Source organism: Heloderma suspectum, chromosome 4 (genome assembly GCF_057233095.1).
Source record: "Heloderma suspectum isolate Gila_16-S chromosome 4, 16-S_ref, whole genome shotgun sequence".
Classification (NCBI taxonomy): Eukaryota; Metazoa; Chordata; class Lepidosauria; order Squamata; family Helodermatidae; genus Heloderma; species Heloderma suspectum.
This window is the reverse complement of record NC_139461.1, coordinates 164,350,073-164,376,963: the sequence shown is the minus strand read 5'-3', so window position 1 is coordinate 164,376,963 and position 26,891 is coordinate 164,350,073. Positions and strand designations below refer to the sequence as shown.

Sequence of the window (26,891 nt, the reverse complement as noted above, 5' to 3'; positions counted from 1 at the left end):
GTCCATGAAACATCTGCATCATCCTAGAAGCCAGAAGAAGCAGGAAGAATTGGAGGCAGAGGAAGAATGGTGTACGGCATCTGTTCCTGTTTGTAAGGAAGTTTAGGGAAATTCCTAAACCTATTCCTGCGGTACAGCTTAGGGAAATCTGATCTGAAGGAAAATCTATTGAGATTTTATTTAGCTGGGAAAGACCCCGCTTAGGAATGGTAAGAAACCACATTTAATTTAAGAACCTATAAGAAATCTCAGCCTCTTATTTGAAGAGTGACATTTTATTCACTTTTGTAAAGAATTTCCGTTAATGAATATGTTATTTTTTGTTCATTTTGAAAGGTTGTCTCTAGCAGTAGTATCGATTCCATGCTTACACCATAGGAACCAGGCTACAGATGGAGCAATCCTATAGACAGCTTCTGTGGGACACAGGATTTTTGGGTTTCTGGGCTCCAAGGTGAAAACCAGGACTCCATCCTCAGAGCATTCCTTGCCCCCTCACTCTTGAGCCAGCACCAGCTATGTCTCCAAGCTCAGAAATGGAGTGCAGAGACAGGGAAAAGGGGGCAGTCCCAGGGGCAGGGAGGGGAAGAGACTGTGGAAGCTGCATTATGCAGCTTCCTATGCACTGAGCGGCCTCCCCCATTTCCCCTACTCTGAAGCTCCCTAGTTAGACAGGTGAAATCACCTGTCTAGCCAAAAATACAGGGCGGCCAGAGCACAGAGGCAAGGATCTCCTCCATGCTCCAGCCGCCATGCACTGGATAGTCATCAGCTTCAGAGGCTGAGGACTATCTCCATAGGATTACGCCCTAAGTTTCTTTTCGATAGAGTGGTTTTATTCTAGTGGCAGCAGTTAAAGAGTTTTATAGCTGAGGCAACATTTCTTAGTGGTGAGGTCTAACTGAAACCTTTATTAAAAACTGTGGCAGTGAGTTCTATAGACCCAAGCTTGAAAAGTTAATTTAAAAGAAGGAAACATAGGTGGGATAAACCACATACTGTTCCACCACATCTGGTGACAGTGGCAGGTTAACCTACAATGTTTTTTTTTCACATGTGGGTTTTAGATGAAGATAACATTAATTGACTGCTACAACATCTACCGAGAACAAGCCCAGTAACACAGAACTCTGTAGAACAAAACCCAAACTGTAAACACTGTACATTTTCTTCCATATTATGATATGGCAACTCTACTCACATGTTGAGAAACAGAGCATGACTTGGAGCATCCCTAAATATCTATCAGTAAAAGATACATTAGACCAATTATTGTAATAAGGAATTGAAGGAATAACTATGCTGGGAATCTTACAGTGAGGATTAAAAAAAAAAACATTTTTCCACATGGTTTCATTATTTCCAGACATTTTACATTTCTGAAGTCTTCCTATAAATGTCTTATCATTTTTAGAAATTGGGGGGAGTAAAGGCTGGGTAACAATATATAAACACCTTGCCTTAAATTCTACAAGAAAATTATTTAATGATCCAAAGCTGTTCCATTGTTCCAGTTTGGGGGCGGGGGGGGGGGGAGACAAGAACAGTCTTGGGAAAAACCTGGTTTCCCCCCTAAATATTTTTGTGGGTTTTTTCGGGCCTTCATTTCTCTACCCTACCCTAAAGGTTTTGTTTCTCCTGTTTGCCCTACTCCCCCAAACTACCATGGGCCTAGATGCCAGAACAATCTCGCAGCAGGCTACTTTTGTACAACTTCAACCCCAAAGAAAAATGATGAGTTTGAACTATTAACCCACCCCAAGAAAGACTCAAAATTAAAGGAGTTTATGAATAAGCCTGCAGATGGGAATATTGTAATAACAGCAGCCTACAGTGCAAGGATAGGAAAAATGGGGACAAACCAGCCTGAATCGGGGAGCAATGCTACAAAGAAAGAATTCAGAAACTTAGAAGAAACAATGGATAAATGTTGCAGCAAAGATAGGGGATACCAGAAATACATTTTAAAAAATTCTGCAATGCACTTGGGTTCTATGGCAGACATCAGTGTGGAAAGAGTTCCCTGAAAATAGAATGATTTAAAGCTGGTCCATAGTTTCTTGTGGCGACTATTGATTTCTGACATAGATTTCTACAGACATAAAGCGAAATCTTGTCCAGTTTCAGAGACAAGAGGGTTTAAGGGAAAGGAGTGGCAGCAAAATTACATCATTACTACTGAACTTGGCACTAAATCAGATCTATCTAACCTTTCTGAAGTTATATTGACAAGTGTAGGCCAAAGTATTGGAAGTGACCTTTAATTCAGTGTTTCTGGACACCCCAAGATCACCAAGACCTGTGTATCACAAAGCCATTTTCATGATCATCTATGATACAGCATCCGATAGTTGACTTTAATTCCCCAAAAGCCCAGTATAGCTCCTCTTCGTAGGGTGGGAGGGGGAGGCAGGACACTGTTCTGTCATGATGTCCAAGAACATTCAAGAGCAGCCTCTTTGACTAAACCCTTATAAAAACAAGAGTGGTACATGGAAAAGCACTCTAGGGTCCACAAGTAGGGAACATATTTCTCTTGGGAAACTGCTGCCTTGTAAGAAAAGTCATTTATCTCTTAACGTAAGACTTGATGCTGAGAGAAGCCACCCAAACCTAAGAAGGTGAGATTCAACCATAAGATTTCCACCTTGCCCACTGCTCTCGATATAGAACTGGAACACCAAAGTGAAAGGTCCACAGAATACTGCGATGCCCAAAGCCTCTGGAGATGGTACAATTCAACGTTTAGCTTTTAGACCATTCAAAGTTATTCACATTCGGAAGCAGATGCCATAGTTTAGGAGCCCCCATAGAAATTGCATTCTTCACATATATTATATCAATAATCCTTACAACAGCTCTACAATGTAGTCAATATTATTCTCTCCATATTGCAGATGTATGTGGGGGGAGCCTGAGGCTAAAACAAGAAAACAGTGACTTGCCTAAGGCCACCAAGTAAGAGGCAAGATTCCAACCAGGAGCATCCGAGTCTCTGAGCAACTTTGTACGTGTATTTGCAGAGTGATGAAAATATCCCGCCTCTAGTTGCTCTACCAACACATGGAGAACATTGCCCTTCTGAAACTCCTTCCAAAGCAGAGTTTTATTACTGCAAAAGAAGCAGAATTAAAATAAGGTTCATACGCATAAAGAGCAAGTCACATTCATGTTGCTTTGCTTTGCTTCATTTTTATGAAGGGCATACCAATTATTTAAATTATGCCACGAGTTCTTAATTCTTATTCTGAAAGGCTGTCTTAATTCAAGGGATAACTTTTTTGGGCCTATCTAGGCTTGAGGGGGAAAAAGATCCTAAGATTGAGAAAATGTAGCATCTATTTATTGTACAAAGTGGGAAGGGAGTCATTTGACATTCCTCTGTGAGGAGAACCATTTCAGGTTTCAGTGGGAATGCAATTTCTATGGGGGTTCCTAAACTATGGCTTCAGCTTCCAAATGGACAAATGGGAAACCTTGGTTTAGAGCCACCTGTCAGCTTGAGTTTTCCATCTGCTCAGCAAGCATCACCATAAATTCATTCCCATTTTCATGGTACAGCAGCCTCTGGAGGCAAAGTGACAGCCATAACAATGGTACGTCAATTCAGGCATGACATCAAACCATAGTTAAGCTTATGCTGAGCCATGGTTAAGGAAGCTTAACTACAGTTTGATGCAATGTCTGAACCGAGTCTGATAATGTAGCCAAGTTAGGGTAGGCTGTCTTATATCCCCTAGGTGTATATCATTCATCAGGTAAAACTCCCCAAATATCAAGATCCAAAAAAGACAGAATGAGTTCCAGGAAGCAATGCTTTAGTTTCTATTTGCAACCAGAGAATTATTTAAAACAATCCAGTGAGTCTATTCCAGATCTCTCCATGCTGTTGTCCCATAACTGTGGCAGGTGGGAAAGCAGTTGATATCTAGCTTCAAGGCACTCAGTATTACAGTCAGCAAGTTATCCAACAGAGGTACAATGATGGCAGAAAGTACATCTCCTGCTTGAAAGCAGCATATGTATGAGTGTGCTCTATAGAGAATAAGAAGATTAAGGCAGATTTATGGGTGGAAAACAAAACACATTACCACTTATTTGACCCTCATTTAAAATGAGAGAGAATCTAAGGGTGATGTAAATGGACCAGTCTGAGAGACAAGTCAGCCAATACATTCCTGTGAGCTCATCTGGTAGTGGGATGGTTTCCCTAAAGCAACCTTCCCCAACCGGATGCCCTCCAGATGATTTGGACTGCAATTTCCACCACCCCTGACTACTGGTTATGCTGGCTAGTGCCAATAGGAGTAGTAACCCAAAACATCTCGAGGGCACAAGATTGGAGAAGGCTGCCCTAAAAAAACACCCACTGCAGCATTGAGAAGGGTGAGGGAAGCAGGGGGAGAAGAGGGGGAATAGCATGCACACAATCCAGTTTACTGTGAAGACTCTGAACCATCTTTGTGCAATTGTAGGAATACAGGGAGCTGCCTGAAATGAAGCCAGGCCACTGGTCCATCTAACCTACCACTGTTGGCTCTGATTGGCAGCAGTTCTCCAGGGTTTCAGACAGGGGTTTTTCCAGCCCTACCTGGAGATACCATGGGACTGACCCTGGGACCTTCTGCATACAAGGCACGTGCTCTACCACTGAGCTACGGTGCTGATTAAAGGGCAGTCACAATGTTAATTATTGTACACTTCCAGAATAGCATTTAAAAATGGTGAAGGAGCAATTATAATCTGCTAGTGACTATGAGAACAGTTCAGAATAATGAGTTCATACGAAACAATTGGAGTTCTCCCATCCATTGGTATATACGGTGCTTTAAACAGCCTGATTGTACAAATCTAAAACCATGCTGAGGCACAGCAAATCTTCAAAATGCAACCTAAATTGTAGTGTGGAAAGTCTATCGATTCCTACAATACCCCACCCATCCGCGAACAAGCTTAGGGTGGCAAACATGGTTGTGCCTATGCCCCCGCCCCCATTTTATTCAAACATCCTCATGAGGTACGTGAGATTGAGAAAAGATGCCAGTTCCATATTTGGGAGGATCCCATTTGCACGCCTCTCTTTCTAGGCCCAGTTGGCACTGTCTCCCTGAGACACAGAGGACAGGGGTGTAGGGAGGGCTCTGCTTACCGCTTACTCATGTTGAGAGGCTATTGAACATAGGGTAAGGGCTAAGAATCTGAAACGCAAAGACAACCCCCCAAAGAAAATAAACAACCCCTTTATTTTCAGCAGATGCTATATACCATGAGCAGGATCCCAGATTGGCTGCACCATAGGTAAACGCTCAGAATTTTAAAGCACATGGGCAACCATGTTAGCTGAATTAAGCATAGCCCAGATTCTAGTATAATACCAAACAGAAACATTGCCTGACACTTTTCATATGGTTACTGTTTGCTTTTCCAAGGGCTGTGGTAAGGAAAGCCATCATTCAGACTGTGCAAGGCAACAAGTGTGTCCCTACCATGAACTGCCAACACTATGCCTACCTACGATATTCATCATGCTTTTCTGCACTCAAATCATTTACCTCATTAAAAGGGAGGTAAATCAAGAGTCTCTTAATTTTCCAGGGGCTCTTTTCCCCGTTTCAATAATCTCAGCATTTTTAACCCCAACCATATAAACCAGGGGTGAGCAACATGCAGCCCACAGACCATATGCAGCCCCAAATGCTTTTTTAAAAATTTAGCAAACAAAATGTGGTCTGTAGTGCTAAAAGGGACTAAAATTTAAAATTTTAGCATGGAGTGCTAAAAGGGTCAAACTGAGCTTGCAAATAAGCTAACTTTAACCCTTTTAGTGCTACTTACTGAGAGCTGTGGAACAGTTTGCTGCTGAATTTCAGTGGCAAACTGGCTATTTGTATTTATTTCCTGGTGCAGCGGGGGGGGGGGGGGAGGAAAAATGCCCCCCGGACCTCCCACAGTTGCCACCCCCGATATAAACAAATCAAATGCAGAAACACCTTACATTTTTGTTAGTTTTCTTCAGGGTAAGTAATGATATAAACTAACTTTGTCACCAACTAGAATTCCCAAACTGGCTTCAGTTCCTGCTCTAATTCTAAAATCCTTTCCATTGTCTCATTTTTAAAAGCTGAAGGCCATCCCCCCTCCCTCCCACACTACACTTTCAAAATGAGAGTGCTCTTGTGGGGCTATCAGTATTTATTTTATTTCTAAAGGTGTCCCTCTCATTTTAGTAGGACGTGTGTTTTTTACACTAGAGCTACCATGCCTCCTCTGCCAGCCCCTGGTGGTGAGGGATTCTTGCCTTAAATGGAGTGATGAGGACAAAGGGTGAGAAGTCAGGAAAAGGTCTAAGCCACTTTGTTCATTGGTTGGAGACGAACTTTCAGTGAACTCCGCTGAGAAGGAAGGAGAACAGGGTGAAACACACCAGGCACAGCTCTCCAAAAGAGAAACAGAAAGATCAGGAGGGGAGGGGTCCTTCTCCTTCCCCTTCAGTACAACAACAGCCCCTGGAAGCACCAAGATTCAAGCTGCCTTCCCACACGGCACATTCAGTAAGGGAGGATGCCAGCTCAGCTCCTTTCTCAAAGAAATCAGAAAGGGGGGCCAGCCAGAAGGGTTTGTCATTTGTAAAAACCAAATAGGAATTCCTTTTCTTTTTAAAGTCACGGCGGAGTTTGCAAGGCAAACAGGAGCCTCAGGGAGGACAAGATGGTGTTCCACCCCCCAGAAACATACTAGGAAGGACGGAAAGTACAGAGAGAAGCCCCACTGAGAAAATTTTGCAAATAAGGAACACATTTTGCAGCCCCACACATCTGGCATCTCATGTTCCTGACTAGTTAGGGGCATCAGAAAATCGGCCTGTGATGGCTTTTCATTATTAATTCCCAATGCAGAAACTGCAAAGGACTGAACTTGGTTGATGCCTATCATGTTTTTTCCAGAAGCTTATCATAAGCCATGGACAATTCCTCCTCCTCGACAGAAGACCACATTGGTGTACATGATGAAAAAAGGCTCATACACTGATCACTGGTCACATGGCTTTTCAGAGGGAAATTAGCAACTCCTAGAGCAGGGGTGTTGAATCTCAGGCCTGCAGGCCAAATCTGGCTCACCTGGGGTCCCTTACAGATAAAAGCAGAGAAACAGATAAAAGCAGCAGCAAACAACCAGCATGTCTAACACATCAATAAAATACTGAGCAAAACCTTAATATTATAAGGTTTGTTTAACAGCAGATATAGATTTGGCTAGAATACTTCCTTAGAGAGAGAATTCTAGAAATGTGGGGCTACCACTGAAAAGGCCCTGTCTCTAGCCCCGCTCAGGCATTTGCCTGAACACACAAGGGCTAAAACTGGGGAGGGAGACTGGGGTGCACATGCATGCCCCACCCCCAAAATCCCAGATGCCCACTACTCTTCCCTTCTTGGAAGTTGACAGAACCCTTCCTTCCCACCCTGCAGCTACAGGCTATGCCTGAGATCTAGCCCAACAGAAGCAACATTTTTAGCCTTATTGGTGTCAGCACACTTTCACTTTTCATACAAACTGGTTGACATTCATATGGATCTGCATGTAATCCCTACCTTTATGCTTTCTAGATACAAATGCTAGCCCACATCCATCCACACACCATTTCTGCAGTGAGGCCTAGAATTTCACACAGCCATTATTCATGCTGCAAAGCATGGAGTAAGACCTCTTATACTGTTAACTCCCACAAATGTTTTGAGCCTGTGAGGGGTTTCATTTTTAAAACAGTCGAAGATCTGGAAATCTGAGAGGATCACAGTCAGGCTTCCAGCAGGCAAAGAGTGTGGAACTTAAAAAAAACACACTAAGACCTGGGCCACTTCCTTCCATTGCTACCCCTCTTTATTTATTTGCCCTCCTACAGACATAAACACACACACACACACAGAGCCCACCTTCCTTTCCCAATCCACAGTATGCCCCCCCACACACACACACACACAATAGGTAAAATATCCTGATTACAGTATGCATTTTAGTAAATCAATTCTTCTGATTTTTATGCCTTCCAATTATAAAGTGAAAGGTTTGGATTTACAGAATTCAGGAATAGGAGAGATTAGGTTACTGCTTTACCTCAGAACCTCTGCATTCTGTAAACAGAGAGGCAAGGGCTGAGGGCAAGTCTCATATGTGGGCAAAACACATACACTCATTCCTTAACTGAAGTGACCAGCAGTGCGTCTCTTGCAGGAGAGAATGACAGAATGAGGATGTTATCAAGTGTTCAAGCCCCAGACCAGGAAATCCTCAATGAAAAATAATTCCCCCTCTCCCTCAAATTCTCATGTCTATCAAGCAGTGAGGTTACTTTGTGCAGCCCTGTGTGTGCACAAAAAATATTGACGTAAAACAGGTAATAAATTATCTCAACATAATCCAACCCTCCAAAAGTCCTGGTTCAGCCAGAGAGCCGTGTTTTCCAGTCCCAAAGAAAGTACCACCCTCCTGCCACCCCAATTTTAAAGTAGCCGCTCTCGGTTATTCTGTTGGAGTGAAAGGATTATGGGCTCTGCCTCTTTACTGAACGCTCTGCCTCAGTGCATGTTCTGAGGCAACCTTGACTTCTAAGTGTAGAGGAAGCCAGGAAGCTACAGCTCTTCAACCTACATATGTTCAGATACATGTCTTTCTACATTCCAGGACTAGGAAGTCCTGGAAGCAACATAGATGCTAGGCGGGGGGTGGGGGGGATAAGGGGGTGTTAAATTGGGGAAATGACGTACTGAGAAAGGATTCAACTCCACTCCCTCCTCACCCGCAATGCAATTCTGGAGGCTGCTTTTAAAATCTGAGCTCTAATTACTTAACTGTTATTTCTGCTTAAGAATTCTCTGCCATGGATTCACTGTTTGACCTTGGGCTGGGCACTCATTGCTATGCCTTGGAGTGTTTCAGCTGTAAAAAAAAATTTCCTTTCTACAGAAGTATCCCTCCCTCAAAGTTGATCTCAAAGGAGAATCACTTTGGCCTTTTGCACATCCTCGTATCTTTTTGAAGCTTTAACATCTTCAGTCAGACTTGAACAAATTAGGCTGAAAGTTGGCCATACAGTTTCTTCTGCATATTTGATCCCCCCCGCCCCACGAAAAAAACTGGGGGAGGAGAAAGCTAGGAACTTGAAGAGCAATAAGAGAGCTTTAGTCAGACAGGAGGAGGAGGAGGAGGAAGAGGAATGATCAGAAAGAAAAAAAGAGGCAAAACGTACAAGGTCAATATGACAGGAGAGAACAGTAACCTGAATCTCGGGGCAGGCAATTCTGGGAGAATAGCTTGTTGCTTTTGGAGGCAGAGCTGTTTTGAAAACTGTACAAAAAAAGGCAGCAAGAAGACAAGGGAGGAGAGACGGCCAAAAGCTGTGATAAACGTTTGTATGTATTGTTGCATAAGATCTGAGAAAGGGCTCAATTACAGCCATTGCAGGTTCTCCCCCACAGCAAACTTCCCCCTTCCAGTGAGAGGTTGTCTAGCTCTTTTCTTACAGCCAGATTCTCTTTGTCTTTATATGGTTCTCATTTGTTCTTTCTTAGTTTCCCCTCCCTCCTCCCACAGCTCAAAGGTGGTGGGGGGGGGAGCAACCATGTTCAATTTGAGGAGCAAGGGAAGGTGGTTCTTAATTGCCTGGAATCTCCTCCTTCCAGAGGAGTCTGGCAAATCTGCATGACTGGGTTCAAGATAAGGCAAAGGACATCTCTCTCCCACATAATGCCAGGAGCCTTTGTTCTGGATATGCAAGCGGTCCCTTTTTCAGAGCGGAGAATGCAGACTGTTGGATGGCAGGCATTGGGAGACTGTATTAGGAATCACAGCAGGTTGTGATCACAGTGCCCCAAAGCACCCAACAACAGTGATCACAGAGGAGGTTCAGAGCCAGAACCTCTAAATATTCCTGCTCTGACGGATGATCTCAAACTCCAGTACTGGAAATATGTAAAAGCAGTTCATTAATACTGCAAATTCAGAACTAAAATCTGATCTGAGCATCTCAGATCACCTTCATTCATGTGGTACACTCTGAATTTGAGACTGGATGTTTCTGCAGGTTATATGTGTATGGAGAGTTTAAAATCTCCTTACTGAAGCCTAGAGTAGGCCAGAGGCAGGAAAGAGGCCCCCTATTCTCTCTGAGTGTAAAGCAGTGTTTTTGGCTATAGCAAGATATATTCAGCTAGTCGCAAATGGGTCTTGGCAGATTCAAAAGCTGCTTGGCTTGGTGTTTCCTTGTGCATTCTCAATGGAGAGCTACTGCTAAACATATATGGCACAATATAGTTTACACTTGGCTAGTTATTCTTCCTGTTTTAAAACCAGCCTCAATAGGCAGTCAGCACATTTAGATTTGCCTACATGGACAGCTTGGGATAAACACTCATTGCCAAGTTGGTCCCAGGAAATAAAGGTTTGCATCTGGGGGAAACTGCATGTGCGGGTGACTTCACTGCATTTCGTCTCTGCAGCAGACATGGCAAAGGTGATTAGGCTTGCACTGACCAGCCCCTCACTGGTCTGGATAATCTGCCTGGCTGGCTTCCCAGGGAGCATGAAGAGATCTCAGGAGGAAGGGTACCAAGCCTAGTCCACGGACATTCCATGCTCCCAGCTGTGCAGTAACCTACAGTGCCAAAGTGAGAATACAGAACACTGCACTGTGGGTATGGATTCTAAAAGATAAAAACAGGGCCAGCCCTAGGATAAATAGCGCCCCGGGCAAGGAGACCCTTTGGTGCTCCACCCCACCCTGCTGTGGTCAGCTTTGCAGGGCAGGGCTATTTGGCATAAGCCTGCCTGACCAATGTTCTGGGTGGACATCCTCCCTGGAAGATGTGTAGAAACTAGAAATGCAATTCTTCGATGTTATGCAGAACATCAACATGCTTTGAAATCCCTTTGCACTGAGCTCAGCTTGGCGCCCTAAGGCCAGCCCTGGATAAAAAGTAAGTAAGATGATGTCCATTGAGTAGAAGAAAATGTTATCAAGTGCCATAAGCCCAAAATGTGTTTGCAGTGGGTATCCAGAGCCAATCCATGCCAAGTTCGGAAGGAAATCCCTTTGCTCCCAATAAAAACTGCGCGCGCACACACACACACACACACACACACACACACACAATCCATGACAGAAGATGCCAAACTGATACATCTATCTAGTCAACCTCCTGCCCACGAACAGAATATTCTGCACTCAATTCCATCTTCATCTCCAATGCAGGCCTTCTCAAATCTTTCTTGTAGTTTTTAGTTCAAGAAGGAGGTTTTACAGTCTACAACGGTCCATAGTTGCACAAGGAATTCAGCTTGCTCCTCCCATCATGACACCCAAGGTGAGGAGGTGGAAGAAAGCTGTGGGGCTCCATTTTGTTGTCCTGTGTGTAAAGCTTAAGGCACTCCAGGTGTGCAAATGTTAGAGAATGGCCCAAACAGGCAGAAAGCAAATTCCAGCCACCTCGGGAAATGTTGAGTAAAATCAGAACAGAGGCTCTGCAAATAGCAAGGAGCAGCTAGGGTAGGAAGGGGAGAAAGCTTTGGTGGATACACCCTTTCTTAATCCTCCCTGGATGTCTCAGGAGGGGTATTTGCTCAAGAACTCACAGAATGAGAAAGAAGACAGACAAGAAATTAGCAGAAGTCAAATGTCAGCTTCGGAGCTGGATCCAAACCAATCCTGTCAGAACAAAAAGCACAAGACATTCACTTGCACACATCCCTATGCCAATAAAGGCCTAGATAGCAGCATCTCCCCCCCCCCGCCCACCTTTCTCTCCCTCCCTCTTTCTCTCTCTCTCTCTCTCTCTCTCTCTCTCTCACACACACACACACACACACAGAGACAATTTCATTCTCTTTCTTTTTTAATAGATAGTACTGAGCCAACACAAAGGTGATAATAAACCCAATGCAAATGCTGTCTACAGGAAAACAATTTCTCAAACATGCCCACTCCTGAGATGATCCTCACTTTGCATTACTCCCCCCCCCCAATAATTCACATTTTCCACCAATTCAACACCTGCTAATTGGCCAAACAGTCACGCTGAAAATAATGTATTTCCAAAATATCCCTGCAGTGACTTATTCTCTTGTAGTTCATTTCAAGGAGGGTTGTGCAGAAAGTCCCAGTCGATTATGCCCCACGCATGGGTCAGAGATCACTGCCTCCAACTCTACTGCTATAAATGGCATCCAACATCCACCACTTGAGATGGCCATGTCACACGAACTCATAGTAAGGCTACCGTTGAATGCTGTTGCAATTTCTCAAATGCTTCTTGTAGGGGTTGCAGATGGATGACTGCCTAGAAACTGCAAAGGATTCCACTATCTCTGGGCCTGCTCATTATTTTATAATCCTAAACTATGTGAGCAGCCGCAAGTAAATATGGCACACGCTTGTTCACACACATGCCCATGATTATATGGAAGTGTGACCGGGGCTATTTGCATCCTGCAACCATATCCATCCTTTGGAACTGCCCTGGTCATGGGAATTTATATGGCTGTAACCATGTACAGCCTGGTTCAGGCTCCTGTTTCTCCATGCGATCACTTGCACACATGTGACTAAGAACAGGCTATTTGCATGGAGAAGCAAATAACTGTGCAAACTGGCCCTTGGTATGTAATTCTTCTTGTCGTCTGTTCCTTTGGGAGTATCTGATTAGGGCTATATTTTAAGATCCGACTAATAATGTGAAAGGCAGACTGTCTAACCAAGCCTTATTCCACATAGTGATTTTGTACCCAGTCTCTCACTAAATGCCTTACGGAGTTAAATAATTCGAGACAGCAGGCAGTATAAGGTATAAATTACAGAAAGCAGTGAAGTAAAGAGACTGTACGCTGAATAAATTAAAGCTTTCAGTTGTGAGACCAGTAATGGGTGGGGAGAGGAATTAGGAGCCATGGAGGCAATGAGACAATGGAGGCATTTTTTCCTCTGATGGGGAACTGACGGAGATTTTTGAAGTTTATTTGCTGATTATTTATGAATTTGTAATTTCAGTTAAAATGGTATGAATTCAATATACTGGCACAACTTGGCTCTGACTTTAACTCTCAAAGTCCTCCTCCCCTTCCAAGTCCCCAGAATAACCAACGGAAATCTCCTGTACAAGCAAGAAAAACTAGAGCTGAACCCCAAGCGGAGAACTGCACAATCAACAGGCAAAGACTGCAGGCTCAAATAGATCTTGCGGGGGGGGGGGGGGGGCAGGAGCTGTGGCATCCCAGACACAAAGGCTCCCAGCCAGGATGTCTAGAACTAAAAGTAAGCTGTTGCTGGAAAACAGTATCAAGCTGTTTGGCCAATGGACCAACAGTAGTTAGATTTGGGGTAGAACCACACCTGGGATAAGCAGCCAGGTGTTCTCCAGTTATTTTGGACTCCAACTCCCATAATCCCTGACCATTGATCATGCTGGCTAAGGGTGTGGGAATTCTAGTCCAAAACATCCCCAGGTTGCCTACCCCTGGAATACACATTTCATGCAAACGCATGTATCAACCCTCTAACATAAATGGCTATAGGGGAATATCTATATCTATTCAAGCAAACAATAAACTTCTCCCTTGTGTAAAATCTGCATCTGTTTATTGGACAGGTAAGTGAGCTCAGATTCTTGGCCTAATCTTGGAAAGATTTTGCCAGGACTCTATAAATTTGCTCACCCGTGGGAAACACCCTTCTGCCTAGTTCTCAGTGAACCACAGAGAAAGTCAGAGAGAGGAGAAGGGTGAAACTGTAGGAAAGAGTAGAGTTGCTTCTACCTTCTGGAAAAGCACCATGTAAAATGAAACAAGATCAAGCCCCTCCATCCACTGATACACAGACAGAACTCAGGGACCAGTGGCAACCACAAAGAAATAAGGCTGGCTAGTAAGCAAAGCCAAAGTCGGCCCCTGGACTTGATTTTCCCTTAGATCCTGAACCAGTGATACTTGGGAGACTCAGACAGACAATGTCTGAGAAGTCCACTGTTGTTAACACCTTGAATTAATTGCAAAAGAACCCCATGGGCGCTAACATACACCCTTTGGGTTTTTTGACCAACGTACCAAACCCTCCCTCCCTACCCATGCCCAGCAAAGTATTAAACCAGCCGGGCCTAAGACAGGGAAAGGAGAGAGAGATAGCTACTGTCCAAATGGAAGGCTCTTATCACATCAAGGTAGCTGCTATTTAGAAAAGAAGTCGGATCTCATTGATTCAGTTCCTTTGAGAAAACATGGAGTAGGAGGCAGCGAGGGTTAGCCAGGGTAAGAATTCCTGAACCATCGTTGTTCCTTTCAAGTTTACTCAGCATCAGGACTGGAAAAAGGGGAAAAAAGGAAGCGTCTTTCCTTCCCAAAGTCTTCTCAATGGCACTTCAGAGTCAATGGCACAAGCAGAACAAATGCATCTGAACAAAAAACAAGTGTATGGTGTGTATGTTTCGTATCTTCACTGTGATACCCTAGGGGCAGGAAGCCTGCCCCTTTACACCTCTCTTCCCTCCCAAGAGGTCAGCTCCCAATAAAGCAAGTAGGCTTACTTATCCGAAGAAGCACATGCCACAGGGAGAGAAGGAACAGGAGCCAAACCCCATGAAGACTCATTGTACAACTTACTATTGGTTCACACAACTCAGCAGGAGGGGTGGGATTGAGGACCAGCATATCTGAGCTTGCAGTGTCTCTGTAAAGCAACCGTTTCCCCATGAACACAAGTCTCAACTCAATCCATACTTACTGTTCCTCTACCTCCTCTTTGTGGCATGGTAATGTGGATGTGAGTAAAAGCTGAAGTGGTGCTCTCTGTGAGTAATCACACTATCCCTTCATAACTCAGACTGAATATTCTCAAGCTACACTATCACAATACAAATTTGGTTGTGCCTGTTCAGTCATATTGCCATACTCAGTGAATACACTCCAAAAACTAAGTAATCGTCCAGAAATTATGCTGAAGCCTAATTTTGGATTGGATCACTCGATGCTGCTGTCACTCATTGCCACTAATTCAAAGTTTATCACCCATGCCAGCATTTTCCCATTTTCAAAGCAAAACAAAAACATCCAGTCCAGTGGAATAATTAATTAAACATGTCTGTTTTTATTTTATTTTACTTTACCTGATTTAAAACATTTCTATATCACCCTTCATCAAAACAGATTCCAGGGTGCTGTACAACCATGACAATAACAACTTATTTAAAACCTAATACAATACAGTAATAAAAGACAGATAAAATTACAGGGCAGACAGGGATTATACAAATTAAGATGCCTGGGTAAATAAAAAGGTCTCAACCTGACACTAAGGAGATTGCGAAGAAAGTGCCAGGCATAGCTCTTTACAGAGGGTATGCTAAAGCCTGGCACGACCACTGAGAAAGCCCTTTCCTTTAAGACTGCATAACGCACTTCCAGCAAGGAAGGCACTTAGAGTAGTATGGCCTCAGCAGAAGATGTTATGGCTACCAAGTCCCATTTTCATACAAGGTGTATTTGACTTCTCATCTTTACCCACTTTGTTTCTGTGTTGCCTAATTTCAGTGCTGGACATTTTTGCACTTGAAGTAAAAATGACACAAACATCCCCCTTCAGTACATTTTTAATGGCACTCATATGAGTTGGAGGCAGGAAATCTGGGATTTGCTGCCTGAAGTGACTCTTTCAAATTGTTTTATGATAAGGCCAAGCCCTGACTAATTTAATCAAGTGATACCTGGCAAAACTTGGAGCCCTGAACGAAAACAGGCCTAGAAGGACAGAAAGTGTAGCCACTCTGATCCCGAACATTTGCATCAGAATATTTCTCTGCAAACCAGATTAACTTCATGGTTTTGGATGCTGCTCCATTATAGTGGTCAAAATGACCTATCATAAATGTTTGGCTGTAGGGCTGCAAGTCTTGGACACCTTTCCTCCTTTTTAAAGTAAGCTGTAATCAAAAAAAGGTTAGAGGTACTGATCAAAGAACCAGATAGATACAGCTCCTACTGCAGAGAATTCTTAAATACTTTCTAGGCTACAACAGTACAAGTCCTTGCTGTTTGCAGAATTGTTTCCACAGCTCCTATAGAAATACAGTGAGACTTTGATGCTCAACTTCAGCTAGTTATAAAAATAAGCAGAGGCCACCACTTTATTTAAACAGAATATAAACACCACTGAAGTTCAAAAATCTGCCAGGCCCAAGACTGGACATCAGAGACAGAGAGAGTGTACCCAGGAAGCATTTGGTTCCCTACACAACATCTAGACTTGTAACACATTAAAAAAAAAATGAAAATGTAATTATTGTTTTTTAAGTGACAGCAGAAATAACAAGAGAGGTGTTGGAAGTTAAATCCATTCTGAGGTATTTAAAGAAAAACAAAAATGATGTTATAAGGTAGGGTGCTAAGAGAAAAAGACAGACAATATTAAAAACAAGCAAAACCCCTCCTTCTCCAAAAATCTCGGTTAGTTTTGCAGCAGATATAAAGGCATTAATATGTACTAATATCTGAAAAATAAACTATTTCTTAAGTTAAAGAACTGGGCAGTGCTGCCTATAAACATTATATTTAGTCCATTTTACTGTGCTGTATAGGAGAAGAGTATTTTAATACTGGAAACTTGCATACATTTCATACAACTGAACCGTTCAAATTGGGGCAGAGGTGAATTAAGTGAATTTGGTCTGTCCCCCAACCCCATCACTCAAAAAAGGGGCAGATTTGTAGATGCATTCAGGATTTCAAAACTCAAGTTTATCTTCAGAGCTCCTGAAGTTGTAAACTCAAAACTCAATGCCTCAAAAGTCAAAACTTTACATTTGTTTTCCTTTGGTTAATATAACTTTGCACTGCAACAATTCAGTTCTAATTGTCTTCCTTTTGGAAGTTTTAGACAGATTTTACACACATACACAGCAAAATGGAATCATAGAAAGTGTTCACTAGAAGAAATGAAGGCTAATGATCCTGTGTTTGCCAGCTTTCTCTCTACTCAAAAGGAAAAGCTCCTGCTGAAAGATAGAAGGTACCTTTGATCTGCAGATATTTTCCAATTTGCCATCAGAGGACACCAACTCTCCTTCCTATTTAAAAAGTCTGCTGGCCATGCAGACAAGGGTAGTTCACTTTAAAGCATATCACACAGACACACACACACACACACCATGCTCCCCAAAGCAACTCCTGTGTTAAAATTCTAATAATTGTGAAAACTATCAGATTTATTTTCTTATTCAGTAGTAAAATACTAAATAGTCAATTAATCACAATTCCCTCTCCACCCAAGAAGTATAAGTTCAATCCAGACAAACAAGATGGAGCAATGAAATTCCTGTAAATAAAATTTGCTCTCAAAATTAAGGCTTGCTGTTTATGTTTTTTTTTTAAATAAACAGGTTTAGATGTCAAACAACTACATCCATGATCTCCAACACCCAAGTCGACATAAAACGTATCCATAAATCCTTTAAAATAAATTGAAATGTCAGCAGACAAGGAGAAACTCCTTGGCCAGTAAAGACAACCCCTTTTTCTTAAAACTTTATAGACACTTTGGGTTTGTTCCAGCAATGTTAACACAGTGAAATATTAGCCACACTGTTGCAAAGGATGGTGGTAAAGTCTCCAGCAGACTCTGGAGTCACTTAAATCATATAGTGGAAAAGTGAATGCCTATTTCAGAACACTAGGAGTGAGAAGAGATAAACACACACACCACACGCCTCAAACCATTTCAGCAGAGTGAAATTTTGATCTGTGTTATATCTTCCTTTCGTCTTTGTCGGAAGAAGGTTCTGATGGAATCAGTTGTGCTGTTCTTTTGCATTACATGTTCCTTTCTGACCAGCAGCTCATGGAATTTCTGTCCCCAAATAAATCATATTCACCTATTTAACCTGACAGTTTGGATTTAAAGTACAAATGGTAACCCATAACCAGAACGGCACACTGAAAGGGAATTATAATTCCATGCCGAAAATAATTTTAATAAACTAAAATTTTAAGTGGCCAGGTACCTGTCAATCAATTCAATGCTCTTGCACTGGGTAGAACACTGGAAGCCAGGAGAAGGTATACTTTTAATTAAGTGATTGAGTAGGATAGATCCTGCATCTAAATAAAACATTAACCTAAAATATTCCTGAGAATATGTTCAAAGTGCTGCAGAACCCAGTAAATCTTACCTTAACTGTTAGAGCTTTGGAAACAGGTGTGTGTATGCACATTTGTGAGCATATGGGTGATAGGAGTAAGCCTGGTTAAAACATACACACACACACATATACAGTACAGCCATGAGCATAAATGAAAACAAAATATGGCCTTGCTTTTTGTATGCAGACTCCCACTCAGCCTACTGGGATAGCACACGGGTGGGCACTTACAATGTACAATCAGTCTGCAGCCCTGCCCTCCAATATGTCTGTACAGCATACTTATAATCCTGAAAATTAAAGATCCCGCCCAGCCCAAGCTTCCCATTCCCATTTCAGATATTGAAAAGATGGCAAAAATGCAAAAGTATCAGGAACAGGCAGAGAGAAAGATCAGTCTCATTTTTCACCACGTAAGATTCCCAAGAGTAATAGCATCTCACTATTTTGCAATAACCCATTCATGTTTTCCCCATCTGCAGAGGCAAAAATGTCTCAGAACAAGTGTAAGATGCATATCAACTGTAGGAGCGGTTCTGTTGTGTTCAAATTATATGGAGGTTATAACAATAACATGCAAATAATATGCAAATTAGTTGAACCCCTCCAGCTGACGATATTTCTAATGTGGCCCTCAGTGCTGAACAAGCTGCTCACTGACCATGCTAATAATACAACTGGAATTTGCCACCTGGTAGGACAAGTCAGTTTTTCTCACCTCCTTCCACATACCAGCCTCTCCAAATATTAGACTGGGGGGGGGGGGTTCTAAAGAGGTTGTATTTTCACTAACCATCTGCTACAACTTCATAACCATTTTCATTTCAAATCAGGCCAGAAATCAATTAAAGACTGTTCCATACAAGAAACAAAAATCCCCAACAAATTAAACAGAGTTTAAAAATAGAAGACAAGGTGAGGTTTTGTTGGGGGGGGGGTGTTCGGAGAGGAGGGAGATGTGGAGGGAGTAACAGAAAAATAAAACCTGAGAAGATTCAGATGTTCTTATTATTAAACTTACATATCCAAGCTGCATTACATCACACTATAGGAAGACCATAGAGACCCCTTTACTTATATTATAGGAGACACATAATGAATGGCTTCTAAAGAAGGTCAGCATTCGGCTCTGCAGCCTTAAGGGCTTTAGAGGCTTGAATGCCAATGCTAGGTGCTTTGTCTAGGTTACAAGCTGCACAAACAAGATTTAACAAAGGACCTTCTTAGTCATCGCATATAGATTGCTGGAGTCAAATAATCCCATTTCACTCAGCTGTTCACACGATGAAGCATATTCACACAGGGTTTAAAGGCACAGAGGTTCAGGTTTTCTGAAAGCCACTCTCCCCTTTCATGCATCACTTTTCAATGTAGATCAAGTGAGTTTGCAATCATATCTGTTGTCAGTTGCATTCATGTCATATCCCTTACTTATATGATTGAGATATGAATTACTGACTGTTACAGCCTTGCTGGAAAAAAAAGAGTGGGGGGTGGTAGATAGTTTGCAATGCACTACAACTGAGCATCCAACTCGCTAGCTCAAACTCGGCAGTGGCCTACGCTACTGCCTTTTCCTGTAAGCTAAGTGTTAGCTGCAAAAGCATAAGCCAGGATTTCCCCCTCTCATTAAAAAAAAAAAAATTGGAAGTGAAAATAAATAAGTGCCGAATGTCACCGAACACTCTTCTCAGAGCATCTGCTGTTTAAGATCACCCTTGATTGATGACAGCTATTTTTAATTGTTGCTTTTAAATTTTAAATGCCCCCCTGAGACATTTTATAAGTGTATTAGCACATGGCAGGAGGCCTGCGAGGTGGGAAACACAGAATGAGTATTCTCATGTCATTAGCACCTTTGGAACCAAGAAACACCATTTGATATAGGGTAACAGGCCCCTAAAATTGCCAACAATATACATGCACATATTTGTAGCTGGGCTCAATTATGGACTTTCAAAGTGTTTTCCACATAGAAACTATGCATTTAGAATGGTTTTTAAAACCTTAGTAAAAAAAACTTTCTAATAAGTTTTTAAAAATTATAATTATAAAAAGCCATTTCTGGATTCTTTTAAATTAAGGTAATATTTAAAACAGTAATAAGGCATACAGTACATTAAAACAAACATGCCCTGCATTACATGCCCACACATACACACACAAATGATGAATATTTCACTGTGCCATTTAGAGACTTATACATTAGTACAATGTAATGCTGAAAGCATAAAACAATTGCTTCCTTTTCCTTTAAATAGAATACTGGAATAAAATCAGTCTCTGAGAAACACATGAAAGGGAGCCAAAGAGGGAAAGGGTGTAAGACAATTAGAATTTCTCCTTACCTGTTTTTTCTTTGATTTCACACAAGACATTAAAAAGTGCTGGTTTCATTCTGTGACAGTTTAAAGCATGCTTTCTGCAAGGAAACCAAAAAGGATTATATTTAGTGTATGCTGCAGAACTGCGAGAGAACTTTAATATTTTTTTTAAGGATGGGATGCTTTAGGCAGGAAAAATAATAAAGCTTAAACCGTTACTGAAAATGATGCACAAGTGAAAAACAGTTTACACTTTTATATTGAATAGGATACCAGTTTGATGATTGCCTAACACATGGCAATGCAAATATCACCAGTGCAGAGAACTGTTTCACAGCAGTATTTCAGCAGCATTCACAAACCATGCTTGCCAGCCAAGCTATTAACAGGTCAATACTAGGAGTATGTATAAGCCATTCGTAAGTCTAATGATGAACTTATTCATCCATGTAAGGAACTTCAGTGTTCCTCTCTCCCACCTCTTTTATTCACCCATGTGTTCCAATTCATTGTGCAGATGCCGCTGTATTAAGAAGGTTTGAAAAGCCCTTCAATAAGAAAAGCCGAGGTATAGAATTTCAGCCCTTGAGTTAAAGAATATAGAAATGCAGAGATGCACTGCTAGGGAAAATCACACATGTAATGCGGGGGGGGGGGGGATTAATTTTATGCTTCTATTACTCCAATTGCTTATTTGAAGGTCTTAAAATCAGAGTGCTTAAAAAAAACAGAAACATGAATAAGAATTACAAAAATATCTTGCTATTTATTATCCAGCTAGAATTTATATGGATCTTTCCCTGTGCCCCTGTCCTCAGCTTTCTTGGAGATTCCAAAAAGGGGGTGAGGGGTTGTTTCTTTCTTTCCCTGAATGGGCACATGAAACTAATCAACCAAATAAACAACACACATACACACACATATATATATATATATATATATATAAATTTCTTAGACAAGCAGTCACTTGTGTTGCACACAAGTTCTAATCTCATCAAGTATCTGTTGAAGAATGGGTTTTTCGACCAAAATTACATGTCATGAGGCCATGAACATTTTGGTGCCTTGGGCAGAAAATTTTAGGAAACCCTTCATTCCACTGATTAACATGGATAACAGGCCCACTAGAGAGTTCTCCTTCACAAGGCTCAGGAAGACTTTGGACAGCTCCCAACCGTTCCAATGGGGCTTGCGCAGGAGAACATCCCATTGGGCTGTGCATTGTGTATCAAATCTGTCAGCCTCGCACTCTGCTGACCTTAATGGCACCCAAAACTCACTGTCTGAGCTGACTGCCTGTCCTTGCCTCACAGCTGGGCTGCCTCAGTGTGAGCATCTGGTGCCCACACACAAACCTACTTCTGTCTCCAAAATATTTCTGGCCATGTATAAAAATGAGTGCACGACAAAAACTGAGGGATTGCAGCCACATCATCACAGCCTCACTCTGACATCTAACATCCTTTATTAAAATTTGTGGGACTGAATATGATAGAAAAAGCTGAAATGCACGTGAAGCTTTTTTTTCTTTTTAAAAAGCTGAATTGCTAAAAAAAAAAAAAATACAACAACCAACTGTTAGCACTGCAACTAAAGGAGTGTGTAAATAGTAACTGGCTATAGAAAGCATCCTCACATTTGTATTCATTTTTAATTTAATTAGTAGACTTAATAGTGACTTTGCATGGTGGAAAAAAACATTTCACCAAACAAACTCTTAAACTTTCAGAGGCAGCATCTTCCCTATGCATTGTCTTGTGGCAGTACTTGGAAGCACCATCCAACAAAAGCTATCCTTGATCATGTCCAAGTGTTTTATGAAAAGTGTTTTTGAAACCGGCATTTCTCAGTCTAACCACGCTAGGTTTTAAGGCTCCACTGTTACCTGGGGGTAAGTCCCATTGAAATCAATAGGGCTTACTTCTGTGTAGACATGTATAGGATTGCATTGCCTTTTGAATTCAATACTATCCCTAAGAAAGTTAGTTGTTGCAAAGCTAGTGAGATGTGTAGTTTCCCAGTAACACATAGACTCTGGCATAGTCTACTCCAGCTTATAACAGAAATGCCAGTGGAAACTGTAAGACACAAAATGCAGGTGAAATGCTAAAAGCTTTTCTTCAGGTAATAAAATCCTAATGGACATTGGGCAAACTTTTTTCTTTTATTATTTTCCCTTCTTCTCTTCTGTAAATCCATGCCTTCACGTTTCAACTTTTGGTAATGGTTTTGTACATTTATACCGAGTGCGTTATGCAGAGTCCTGCTTGCTTTAGTGATCAGATTCTGTTTACTGGCTTGATTCTTTTAAGAAACATTTTTAAAATGGACACATGTGCACACAATGTTAACACTACCATTAAATCATCCAAATTGAAAATATAATCTTAGATACGTCTTTTGAATCTAGCATATAACAGTGATAATTGAAAAAATACATTTCCCTTCCAAGAAATTCAGTGAGCTACAAACTGGCATGGTGACTTGTGCGATAAAGTGAACAATTGCAAAATAATTGCTAGGGATAACACAAAATCTTTGTATAGATTGTCACATGTTCCTTTGTGCATGATTATATATATATTACAATCTACACATGGGTCTCATGCTGTTTCCTACATGAAAGCACATTCTGCATTGCAAATCTGTGTGTGAAGTGACATTTAGTGGCTGGATTCTACTAGGCTCTGTGCTTAATTAATATGCTCAACATTATTTTAGCAATAACAAAAAAAGGGTTGTTTGTATCTTCACATGCACGCAAATGGGCACATGGTTCTAAATACAGCAGCAACATTAACCAATACAACCAATACGAGTGGAATGGAAAAATGTGTTCTTTTTCACAAAAGGGACACAATCCAACAAGCATTAAATACATTGAATGTTAACACCAGCACTTTGAATCCCACCAATTCAATGGGATTAAGTGCACTTAACTTTCTGGGACTGTGGCTACATAGCTGCAGTAGCAATGAACCTGGAGTAACCAGGTTTCCAAAAGAGCAAACAAGATCTTTAATGGATTTCTTTTTCCTGTTTCTAAAATAGTAATCAGGCCACCAGCATGTCTCACAGCTAGCCTAATTTTAAAAAAGTTTAAAGCCACTCAACATATATTTTTTGGAATAACTGCTGATAAAGTAACCTGTTTTATTCAATTAGACAGTAGATGGGTGCAGAGGGCACTTGTATCTAAAACACAATACTTCAAGTATTCCAATGGTCAGCTAGAAGAAGAATGACAGGATTTCAGTCTTTTGATCCAACAAATGTAAGCAGGTATTTGAGCTTTTCAGCTCTTGAGCTGCCACAAACGCACATGGGAAGGCGCAGCTCCAAAAGCAAACAAACCAGCCAACTTAGCCATTCCGCCCTACCTAACTTGGCAAAAGGAGATTACAAGAGCATCGGCTATTTCTCTCCAGCAATTTCTCCCTCCCCACTCTCTCCATACACAGAGACAAATGCACAAACATACATACACTTAAAAATGCTATTCTATTCTATTCTACTAATATAGAAGACATCCAGTCAGGATATTATTTTCTTTAGAGCTTTCTTTCTTGCATATTAATGGAACCACAGAAAATACAACGGTGAGCCAGGGGTTTATTGGATCAGGATCTTGCAGTTAAAGGAAGAAACACACAAGTGTTATCATCATCTCCATAGCGCAGGAAGGAGGAAGGGCTCACCTGGCCTGCGCCTCGTCTAAACTCTGATCGGTGATAGTCATGATCTGCTGTAAAATGTCCCCAATGTCTTGTTTCCGTCCCCCCTCGCCTTCTGTGCCCCCGGCTCCGTCCTGCATGTGTTGGGACAGGCCGGGGTGCCCGGCCATCCCCACCCCGGCGTGGGAATGCATCAGCCTGGGCTGATCATCCATCGGCAAGGCTGGGCGCGGAGGGCTGCCCCTTCCTTCCCCCTTCGCTTGCTCTTTCGGGGGCGCGCTTCTTGGGGACGAGGAACCAACTGCCTTGTTTGGCTTCCCTCCTTTTCTTTCTTCTCCGGATTTTAAAAAATAATATTATCCTTTGACGATGCAAAAAAAAAAAAAAAACCTTCCGGGTGGTGGGGGAAGAGGAAACACCCTCGGAATTCTTGCAAGGAGGCTCCCGGCTCCCGAAGGCAAGGAAAACCCGCTTCCCCTGGGCGCACTCGGCCAGGATCAAGGCGAGGAGCCGGATCGGGCTCGCTCCCGCGCCGCCCCAGCCAGGGTCTCGCCTCTCGCTTTTGTCGTGGCCCCCAGAGCCGCGCTGGGGGCGACCGGCGTCGGGAGCGCTGCCGCTTGATCCTCCTTTCTGTGGCACAAGTCTGCCTCGGTCGAGAGGGAAGGCGGAGAGGGGCGAGCCAAGCAAACTTTCCCTCAGCCCGCCCGGCCGCCCCTCTCGCTGGCTGGCCGGCTGCTGTCCGAAGAGGGCTCCGCGCCGCGCGAGGCGACGGCGCAGCCCAGCTCCGCGTCTCCCGGCCGAGCCAGGCAGCCGCCCCTCCGCGCTGCGCCTCGGCGAACTCCGGCGACCCCCTCCCAGCCTCCCGCTTTTGTCTCCGGCTCAGGCTCAGGACTCCTGAAACTGACACAGAAAAGGCTCAGCCAGGAAGGAGGCGGCGGGGAGGGGCGCCGAGGAGAGCGCCGAGCGGGCGCCCCGCCGCCCTGATTGGCCGCCGCCGGCCCCTCCTCCCCCGCTCCAGCATCGCCCCCGCCCGGGCGGCTGCCTGTCACTCTCCGGGTTCAGAGGTGGGCAGCGCGGGAGGCGCCGGGTCTTAAAGAGGCAAGCCGGGCTGGGGGGAGCGGCGCCTGCTCGCCCCCGGCCCCGTGGGCAGCTGCGGGACGAGGGCAGCCGGGCACGCCGCGCAACACCCGCAAGGCGAATGCCCCAGTCGTGTGGCCCGATCCCGCGCGTGCTCCGTCATGGGTGATCCGCTATTTCTGAAGCACCTAAAATATGCGCGGAGCTGAACAAAAAGGAAATCGAAGACACCCACTGACTGCAAGTGTTGTTGTGATCTTAAACACGCTGAGTTGGGAATAAGCCCTAGTCAAGTTCGTGGAGCTTACTTTTCTGTTAGCATGCACAGGACTGGACGGCACATCCCAATGGGGTCTCTCCCCAATAATTGTGCACAGGTGACAGATCGTTTCATCTGTGGCTACAATCCTGTGTGCCCTTAGCTGGGACCAGCTTCCAATCCATTGAATTCAGTAAGACTTATTTCTTACAGCCTCAGGCTGCAGAGTGTTTAATATGCTGCAAAAGAGCTCTCCACTCAAACAGTAATTTTCCTCAGGTTGCAAGTTCGGGGGGGGGGGGAACAGGTGCCCCAGTTCTAGGTCAGGATGTTGTAACTATTATTGTGAACCACTTAGATATTTTACTATATTAAGCAGTATAAACATTTTATAGTAAAATAAATGAATAATATGGATTTCTGTGTAAGGAATACAGGTCTAGCACTGCAGACCTCCCTCCCCTTCTATTCTACTCCCACCCCACCCTCCTGCCACCAGAAAATTCCTATGTGACTGAAAAACTGGCTTCCAGCATTTTATTTATTTATTTTATCTATTTACAATATTTATATACCACTCCACATCAAAGACTTCAGAGCAGTGAACAGCAAGATAAAAGAATAAAACCCAATCATTAAAACAATTAAAACTTTTTAAAAGAACAGATTCTGAACATAATAAACTGCAGCTGGTCACTTAGGGAAACCCGCCTGACCCCCAGAGGGAGGGAATTCCACAGGAAGGGGGCCACTATGGTGAAGGTTCTCTTCCTGGCAGACTCCAACCAGGCCATAGGTCCACGTGGAACCACCAGGAGCAAGCCCTCTGATGACCTCAGTGACCGGGCAGGTTGGTAAGGAAGGAGGCGCTCTCTCAGGTATCCTGGCCCCAAGTTGTTTAGGGCTTTGTACACTATTACTAATACCTTGAACCTGGCCCAGTAGCGAATAGGCAGCCAGTGCAGCTCCCCCAGCAAAAGAGTTACATGCTGAAAAGGGTCAGCTCCCAACAACCGCAGAGCTGCTGCGTTCTGCACTAGCTTCCGGACCAGCCTCAAGTGCAGCCCCACATGGAGCGCATTGCAGTAATCCAGTCTTGAGGTTACTAGTGCCCATACCACTGTGACCAAGCTATCCCTGTCCAGGAGAGGCCGTAACTGGCAAACCAGCTGAAGCTGGTAAAAGACACTCTGAGCCACAGCGGTCACTTGGGCATCCAGCGACACCGATGGATCTAGGAGTACCCCCAAAGTACGAACCTGATCTTTCAGAGGCAGTGCCGCCCCATCCAGAACAGGCAATGAGCCTATCTCCTGGGCCCGGGAACCACTCACCCACAGGGCTTCCATCTTGCCAGGATTCAGCTTCAGTTTATTGGCCCGCA

At 43.1% G+C, this 26,891-nt stretch overlaps 1 protein-coding gene across 5 annotated transcripts in view; it reads right to left on the bottom strand.

The window, feature by feature from the left end:
• The window catches only part of PBX1 (PBX homeobox 1), a 272,023-nt gene extending 246,900 nt beyond the window's left edge, over positions 1-25,123 (bottom strand). For 2 of the 5 annotated variants that reach the window (XM_084851041.1, XM_084851044.1), the window contains exons 1-2: positions 24,196-25,123; positions 20,522-20,595 (exon numbers count right to left, since the gene is read on the bottom strand). In XM_084851041.1, the coding sequence (XP_084707167.1) occupies positions 20,522-20,595; positions 24,196-24,386 (265 nt within the window). In that variant the 5' untranslated portion in view covers positions 24,387-25,123. The remainder of the gene's footprint in view (positions 1-20,521; positions 20,596-24,195) is intronic. The other 3 variants (XM_084851042.1, XM_084851053.1, XM_084851054.1) reach the window with 3 other exon arrangements.
• Positions 25,124-26,891: the final 1,768 nt, after the last annotated feature.